Source organism: Heterocephalus glaber, unplaced genomic scaffold (assembly GCF_053883595.1).
Source record: "Heterocephalus glaber isolate CG9 unplaced genomic scaffold, H.glaber_assembly_v1.0 deba00000122, whole genome shotgun sequence".
Classification (NCBI taxonomy): Eukaryota; Metazoa; Chordata; class Mammalia; order Rodentia; family Bathyergidae; genus Heterocephalus; species Heterocephalus glaber.
The window spans coordinates 9720364-9729205 of NW_028258138.1; the positions used below are offsets into that span (position 1 = coordinate 9720364).

At 44.4% G+C, this 8842-nt stretch overlaps 1 protein-coding gene across 10 annotated transcripts in view; it reads right to left on the reverse strand.

Moving 5' to 3' along the window:
* Nucleotides 1–8842, reverse strand: part of Itsn1 (intersectin 1) — a 207855-nt gene that overhangs the window by 16777 nt on the left and 182236 nt on the right. For 9 of the 10 annotated variants that reach the window (XM_087208245.1, XM_087208250.1, XM_087208242.1 and 6 more), the window contains 2 exons: nucleotides 4206–4389; nucleotides 1000–1098 (listed from right to left, as the gene is read on the reverse strand). In XM_087208245.1, the coding sequence (XP_087064371.1) occupies nucleotides 1000–1098; nucleotides 4206–4389 (283 nt within the window). The remainder of the gene's footprint in view (nucleotides 1–999; nucleotides 1099–4205; nucleotides 4390–8842) is intronic. The other variant, XM_087208253.1, reaches the window with a different exon arrangement.

Below are 8842 nucleotides of genomic sequence, written 5' to 3' on the forward strand. Positions count from 1 at the left end.
TGGAAGGGAAACTTGTTACGTATGAAGAGACTGAGCAAAGAAAACACGCACATGAAGGATTACAAGAGCCAGGCTTCTCACAGATACTGAGGAGTTGCAAATCTAGGCAAGGAAAGGCTGGAATAAATTCTGTGGGTTAAAATAGGAGGTACCGATGTGAATTTGTGGATTTTAATATAACAGGAAAACGGGCCCAGAATTAAATATAAGTACATGTGCTGCACACAGGTAGATATATGTGTATGGAGATGATTTCACAGCTCTGCCACTGAAAGCCTCCAAAGGCAATGACACCATCACAGCAATGAGCACACCAGTGCCCAGATCTGGGTTTCTAAATATCATTCTCCATCAGAAGGAACCAGATCTGAAACCGTTCTCCAGGAACTATACACCCCGTGGTTATACAAGCATGGCCTCAGAGGACATTCATGTGTGTTCCCTCATTTTCTAGACAGGGACTCTGAACTCTAATTTTGTTCTTTTCTTTTGTTATTGGCTTTCTTAATTCTCTTTTTTTTTTTTGGTATTGGGTATCAAACTCAGGACCTCGCACTTGCCAGGCAGGTGCAGTGCTCCTGAGCTAAAGCCCCAGCCCTATGGCTTTCTTGATGTGACAAGAGAAAAGCAATCATCCAATGGCATTCTGAAAATGGGTGGCAGGAATCATGTTTCTTTCTCTCTTTCCTGCTAGGAAAATCAAGGTGTAGAGGCATTGTGCCTATATTAGGAAAAGAATCAAGAACTGAGCTCTCATTCTCTGGCTTAGCAGGTAGAAACCAACTAATCGCACATATAAAGGTTGTTCATTCTTTGCTCTTTTCATAATCACCAGCTTTTTTTCTCTGACTTACTAAGCAGATGGATGCAGAACCCTGCTGTTGTATGATTTCTGCATAATAGCTACCAGGTGTGTTGGCTGGGCAACCTGCCCATGCCCCAGCCCCCTCCAACACGAGGAAGCATTCCTCTGCTGCAGGAGGCAAGGCAAGTACTTACATTTTTAATGATCAGTGGGTATCTTGTTACCCGCTGCATAGGCTTCAGTATAAAACTAGACAGTGGCATCCCTTTACATCGAGGGTCCATTGCCAATCTCTGAAACAAGAGATTTTTAAAAATGTACTTCAGAACTCTGCAAAATCCAAAGTCAGTGATATGGACACCAATGGCATTTAGGACCCTCCCACCCATGATTCCAATTATCTGGATGATCACTGAGGAATCTGGGACTGAAAAGATCTGACCAGTTAGCCGGCTCCAGGTGAAGCAGTTCCAGAGAGAGAATGTGACCCAATATGACCCATTCACCAGGATATGTCCTGCTCTCCAGAGTCAGTAAACCTTCCCTGGACACACGGCTTCTTACACAAAGAAGATTCTGGCTCAACACAGAATATGTCTTCTGAGTATCTGAAAAAAATTGATGATATTCCAGGGAGCAAGAAGAATCACAAGACTATATGGTCGGAATAAAAATTTCCCTTAAGTCCTAGAAATGCTAGAAGGGCTGAATCTCCTTGCCTACTTTGGGTGGGGCCAGTGCACAGTTCTGGGAGCTCCAGGAAGGGCTGGAGGCAAGGGGAGCTGGGGCTTATGGGCTAAGACTCCAGAATGGGAGCCTATGGTTCGTCTCCACCCTCAGCTCCCTGCCTCTGTCCTCCCACCACTATTGCGAATTACATCAACCCCTCTGGTGGACAAGAGTCCTTCTATCCCGAAAGGAAGAGCACTGTCTACGAGTCACACAATGACTTCCCTCTTAAAGGCTCTGATCAAGTTTAATGCTGTGATCTGGAGCTCTGAGGTCTGGAAATGTCAGCCCTGATGTCCAGCCATAGACATCATCATCCTGGGGACACCTCTCAGCAGGCAAAGAGGTACTGAACTCCTGCTGGGATGAGGCAGAGAGAGGTAGAGAGGAGAGGGTGGGAGGCAGTAAGCACCTTGCCTGGGGCTGTTGTTCGCATTTCCCTGAAGTTCAAGTGCACCCATGATGACCTCATCCTGCCTGTGACCAGGAACTGGCTACAGGCACCTGCCCTCCCTTCTCTATGCCCTCTTGTCCTGCTTCTTAGCCATCTTTCTCATCATTGAATGCCCTCAAAATACCCCATGGGTTGGCTAGCAAGTCCAAGTATTTAATGTTGAGAAACACCAAGGGCCAAAAAGAAACCACAAGCTTTCATGAGGCTATGACTAAGAAGAGGCCACACTTATCCCTCACTTAAACCTCCACAAAACATGATTCGTGGGGAGGGAGGAATGCCCTGCCCTCTAAGATGCCTGAGGCACAAAGATATGACTGTTATTCTTATTGTTGTTCTGTTTATTAATCAAATTATACCTGTTTAATGGAAATTATTTTATTATCTTCCTATTTTTTTCTTCTGGGAGAGGAGGAGGCTATTTGAGCACCACAGACCCACCCTGGCCAATGCCAAGTGCCAGGATGACAGGCCCATTGTGGAGGCCTCAAGCAGCACTGGCAGCATTGGCAGCACCTCCCTAAGTGGCTCCTGCTGGACACAGGGCTCTCCAGACCTGCTAGCGCTAAGGCAGAGGTCATGGCATCCCACAATGACTCCTGTGGGCTGCCTGGAGCCTGAGCCCATCAAGCAGAACCAAGTGGAAAGAGACAAAAGAGCCACTGGGACCCCTGGCCATTCTCTCTGGAAGTAGAAGCAGAAACCACCAAAGAACAGAGGATACTGACATTAAACAGAAAGAACTTTCTAAACAGAAACCTGGTTGCATAGGAAATAGCACCAGGAATCAGCAAATGGTATCATACCAAATTAAAAAGCTTTTGCATAGCAAAAGAAACAACAGAGTGAAAAGAAAACCTACAGAATGGGAAAAAAAATTCCCATATATTCCTCAGATAGAGGACTAATATCTAGCTAGAACAGTGGTGGCGAACCTATGGCATGCAGGCTGCAGTGGGCTGTTTGTATCACTGGACGCTCTAAAAGGTTCTCTCTCCATCACTGATCTAAAACATGTAAAGAACTAAAAAAAAATTAGCCCCTCCAAAACAAAAGACCCAGTCAAAAAATGAGCAAGTGAAATGAACAGACATATCACACAAGAAGAAGAAAAAATGGCCTATAAGTACATGAAAAATGCTCTACATCACTGGCCACTGGCCACAAATTAAAACAACACTGAGATTCCATCTTACACCAGAAAAAATGGGCATTATCAAGAAATCAAATCAGCTGGTGAGGCTGTGGGGGAAAAGGAAACATTCTACTATGTGGGTGGGAATATAAACTAGTACAATCACTATGGAAATCAGTATGGAGATTCCTCAAAAAAATGAAATTAGAAATTCCATTCGACACAACTATTTCCCTTCTAGATATATTCCTGAAAGAATTAAAGACACCACAATACAGTGATTCATGCATACCCATGTTTATAGCAGTATCACTCATAAGAACTAAATCTTGGAAGCAGCGTATATGTCCATGAACAGATGAATGGATAAAGAAAATATGGTATTTACACACAATGGAGTACTACTCCGCCATGAAGAAAGATATACTAAAGTCATGTGTAGGAAAATGAATGAACCTTGAGACTATAATGTTAAGTGAAATCAATCAGACACACAAGCTTAAATATCACAGGGTTTCTCTTATATGAAAAACCCAAATTATAAATAAAGACCAAAATAAAATAGAGATAATAAGAAGTTGGGAAATAGATCTTTCTCAGATGGGAAGGGGATCAAGATACAGAGAGAGAGGAGGAAAAGGAGATGAACAAAGGAGTTAAGATGTGTTCTGTACATGTACCAACTCCACACAAGGAATGTAAACAATATGTACTGCAAACATGTACTAACAAAAAAATAAAAGTATGAATGACACATAAAAAAAAATAAAAACAGAAGGAGAATCTGGAGCCCTACCTGGGCTTGCAAGTGAGATACAAGGTTTAAACATGCCTGCCCACTAATACCTGGGAAAGAGATCTCTGAAGACACATCAAAGCTTCCAGGCCTGGAGCCAAACCCTCCTCTCCTAGCCCACCCCCTTCCAGCTAGTGCCACTCCCCTGTTGCTTAGCCAGGACTTCAGTCCATGCAGGCCTTTCACAGAAAGATGCTTGCCCACCTTTGATGGTGCCTCATCCCTCCCTCAGCTGCCTACAGAGCGCCATTCTGGAAAGGGTCTCCCTGCAGCCTGGTCTCCTCACCTTGACAAACTCCTTGAAGTCCGGGGCCTCATCCGTCTTCTGCTGGATTAGGGCAGCCCCATTGAGCTGGCAGCTGCAGAAGCGGATGTATGGCTGCATGTGTGGCAGCTGGGCGCTCAGAATGTCACCGATCATCTTCACGGGCATCTTCTCCCCAGACATCTTCTTGCGGACTCTCAGCGCTCTGCATGGAAACATGGGAGGTGAGCCCCCGCCTTTGTGCTGCCTGACAACACTGCAGCATACGTCTAGGTTGTACAGAAATGGAACGTATATGAGGGGCACAAACCTGAGAGCCACTAAAGCATCTACTTGGGAGATAAGGAACAGAGAAAGAAATGAGTCTAATGCTACACAGAGGTGTTGCTGGGGCATTTTTCTTTAGCACACTGGACGACTGTCACAATTTTTTTCTTGTGGAAAAATACGCAATTTTTTCCTTAATAATTTAAGATCCCTGTGTTGGTGTCTTGCTTCATGGATTCTCTGTGGGGTGACAGCCCCAGGCTGGTGTGGCTTGAGCACTGGTCCCATTTCAGGTCCACTGCTGCCCAAGGGAAGTTGGTGTTACCAGGAGATGGGCAGGTACACTTTCAGAACATAATTAAAATGGTAAGTCAATTGCCACAAAAAAAAGGTTTGCCAAAACCAGGTGGGAATGATCATTTGAACTACCTCTCCCATTAACTGCTTCATTACTGTGGTTACTGTGGCCAACTGGAGGTAGACTGGATCAAGAGTTCTGAAAGAGAAATCTTTCACTATGACGTGGGCTGAGTCCAGACAACTCATACCCTGGAAGCCAAAAAGAAGTAGTAGAAGGACTGGGAATGTTTGTTCTGGGGTTCATTTGCTTTGAGAGTGCTCAGAGTCATGACAGCCAGGACTGTGTGTCTGTTCTTCCAGCTCTAACACAAGATGTGATGATAAAAAAAAAAAAGGTGAATATGTACAACTCCCCACAGGGAATGCAAATATTATATACTACAAACATGTACTAATAAAGAAAATGATTTGAAAAAAAGAAAAAAATGTATGGCATTTAAATTTTTTAAATGTATTATAGTAAAAGACATATTGCCATTAACTCCCCTCAAAATATATTCTCATTTTGCATACATTTATTCCATTATTCTTGTCACTTTCTGAAGCAGTTTGGGAGTCCATTTTTATGTCTTATAAAGTGAGCTAGAGGCCGGGGATTTAGCTCAGTGGTTCTGGTGCCTGCCGCGCAAGCACAAGGTCCCGAGTTTGATCCCTATTACCAATAAATAAATAAATAAATAAATAAATAAATAAATAAATAAAGTGAGATAAAAAATACAGTGAATGTTGCTGTTGAGTACCATCCAGCAGGAAGGCAAGCTGATAAAAACATTACTGTGTATCCTCATTCACCTTATTCACTGGATCTGGCACCGTGTGATTCATGGTTCTTCCCCAAGGTCAAAATGACCATAAAAGGTAAACGTTTTGAATCAATTCAGGACATTGAGGCAGCCATGACAGCATAACTAAAGACATTCATGAAAGAGGGCTTTCAGTACTGCTTCAGAAAGTGACAAGAATGATCAGAGGTCCAAAGCTGGGGGTGGATGGGGGGAGATAGTTAAAGGGAGATTAATGCAACATGTCTTTTACTGTTTAAATTTTTAAAATTTACTTTTTAAAAATTTAAACACTGTTTTTTGATCATAACTCATATGTGAACCCTTAATACCAGCATCTGAAAGATGCTCAGCTTCTACATGGCAAGGATAGCAATGTACTACAAGGGAAAGACAACCACATGGGAGGCTGTGTGTTCAGCTGCCCTAATGATCACAGGTGGGCCAGTGGATGGAACAGAATGGTGTGAAAAATATGACTTTTATATAAAGTTGAAGAGATGTCTCTATGAATTCCTTTGGCTGCTTTCATGGTTACACTGTGGAAGCCTTTGAGGTATGAGTAGGGCTATGTAATTCTAAGGAGGCTCTGCAATATTAGTCTTAGGGTTTAAAAACTTCAGATCACTTTCTTTTCTTCCTCCTACATTTTTTGGCTAAAGAAAATTAACTTGGACTGAGCAAGGCAAGGAATGAAATTCCAAGGTCAATGAATTATGTGAGCAATCAGCAATTCCACCTCCAGTGGATGCCCTCATGAGAAAGGTAAGTGCTGGTTACCTGGGGGTGTGAGAAATGGCAGCTTGGTGTCCTCCAGGTATCCCAAAGGCCACTGTCCCATAGAGGTAGTGGTGTGAAATATTCCTGCACTAGTAATTTGGGGGATAAGAGTCTGGAATAACCATGTTACATACTTGCTATGGGTAGAAACAGGAAGAAGTTTTATTATTTTCCCATGAGGAACAGTTTTTCTGCAAGGGAATAAAAGTACTTCACCCTCACTCTCCCTTTTAAATGATAAGCCAGACAAGAAAAGGGGGAAAGAAGGAAGATCGTATGCATACAGTCATGCCTTGAGGATGTTAGACCACTTCCTGCCTTCTGGAGGCCCACACCTGAAGTCTCAAGTTGCCCAACTAGGATTGAGGCCTAAAATCAAGGCCCAGGACCTGGCACCTATCAGGTTCAGTTGTGGGTCTCTTTGTGGAACTTTCTACTGAACAGGCAGGACTTGGGAGAAGTGGAGAATGGGCCAGGGAGCCAGGGGTCGTGTGATTTAATTGTTGAAACCACAGCCCTAAGATTACTCAGCTCTCAGGTGAGCTAATTTGCTGTCTCATAGAAAGGTTTACAGAGGAGAAGCCTTGAACTGGGAAGGCTAATGGATCACCTAGGAACATTTCACAGAGCGCTCAGTGTTTGCTGAATGAGCCAGTGTTCCCTTCCCACTGAAGTCTGCAGACTGAGTGGACAGTCAAAGGCCAGAAGGTATTAATGCTTCCTATATGCCAAACGTTTATAAAAATGGAAGCTGAAGCAGGATCACAAGTTTGAGGCCAGTGTGGGTGACTTAGTGACTTAGTAACACCCTGTCTCAAACTAAAAAAATATTAAAATGGCTGGGATATAGCTCCACACCCAGTGTGGAGCCCCTGGGTGCAATGCCCAGTACCCTCCCCCCCGACACACACATGCACACACATATATTACTGCTATAGCTTGGATCTGAAATGTCCCCAAAGGACCATTTGGTAAAGGCTTGGTCTCTACTCCACTCATGGTGCTACTGGGAAGAGGTGGAACATTTAAGAAGTGGGGCCTTGTTGGAAGACGGTTAGGTCTTTGAGGGGACATTGGGACACTACCCACTTCCTGTCCCTCTCTTTGCTTCCTAGCTGACATGATGTGAGCAGCCTCCTCTTCCACTGTGATGTACTGCATCGCCACAATGGATGACAGAAGGAATGGGGCCAATTGCCCATGTCTGAAACTCCCCAAACTGGGCCAAAATAAACCCTTCCTTTTGCTAAGCTGATTATCTTAGGCATTTGTTATAGTAACAGAAAGCTGACTAACACAATTACTTATTATCTTCTTCTCCTGTTAGAGAAACTGAGGCACACAGGCAGTGAATGATCAACTCACTATCACACAACCAAAGTCACGCAACTCATAAGAGACAGAGGCAGCTCTTGAAACCAAGCCTGACCCCGCCCCACCTCCACCCGACCTGAGGCAACTCTGGTACCCATCCATCTCCCCAGAGGCAGCTTCTCCTTGTGTCCCCCTCCATGTCCCTCTGGGCCCCACACCCTCAACCTTTGCTCCTTCCCTCTGCCTGCTCTCTCTTCTCTTTTTCTACCCACTTCCAGCCCACAGTTCCTTCTTTCCTCCCATCTGGTCTTAACCACTAGGATATATTTTTATATTTTGTTTTCTTTTGTCTTCCACTTAAACAAAATAAAATACTGCCAACTCTTCTCATGTGAAAAAGAAGGTAAATCACATACTTTGTATTTAAGAAAAACATATCTTGGAAAAGCTCCTCTTCCTCTTCCTCTTCCTCTTCCTCTTCCTCTTCTTCTTCTTCTTCTTCTTCTTCTTCTTCTTCTTCTTCGTCTTCGTCTTCGTCTTCGTCTTCGTCTTCGTCTTCTTCTCCTCCCCCCCCTCCCCCAACAAGGGGCCAGGAAAGAATCTTCCATTCCAGTACCTGGGTTGGCTGCCTGACCTTATTCCTCTTGCCTTATGTTCTCACTCCTGACTGTGGCCCCAAGGAGCTGGCACCTGAGCCCTGGATATAAAAAGGCTCCAGACCTTTCTGTGCCGCTCTGCTTACTGAATGCACAGTTCTCAGCTCACCATCGAGGCTACCAACCATCTGCTCTAACCTCCAAGCACAGGCATTGTTGGTAGGAAGCCCTTATTTCACAGTCAGGCCCTTTTTCTTTCCATTTGAAGATTTATTATTTATTTGATAAATTCTATGGCTCCCCTGAATACAAAGGTGTCCCCTAATCCTGGGATCGGGCATGGCGGAGAGGAGGTAGCACGCTGGTGGCAGTCTAGGGAGTGCGGCCCTAAATCCCCTTTGTCCCTGTGCCTCTCCTACCAGCCTGCCAGGAGTCCCTAAACCTCCCAGTCTTCAGCCGGCCTCCTCTGCAGGAAGAAACGATGTCTACGCAGCCAAGCAAACAGAGAAAAATGCACTATTTACAGTGTGGGTGCCCACTCCACTGTACTTTCAAGCTC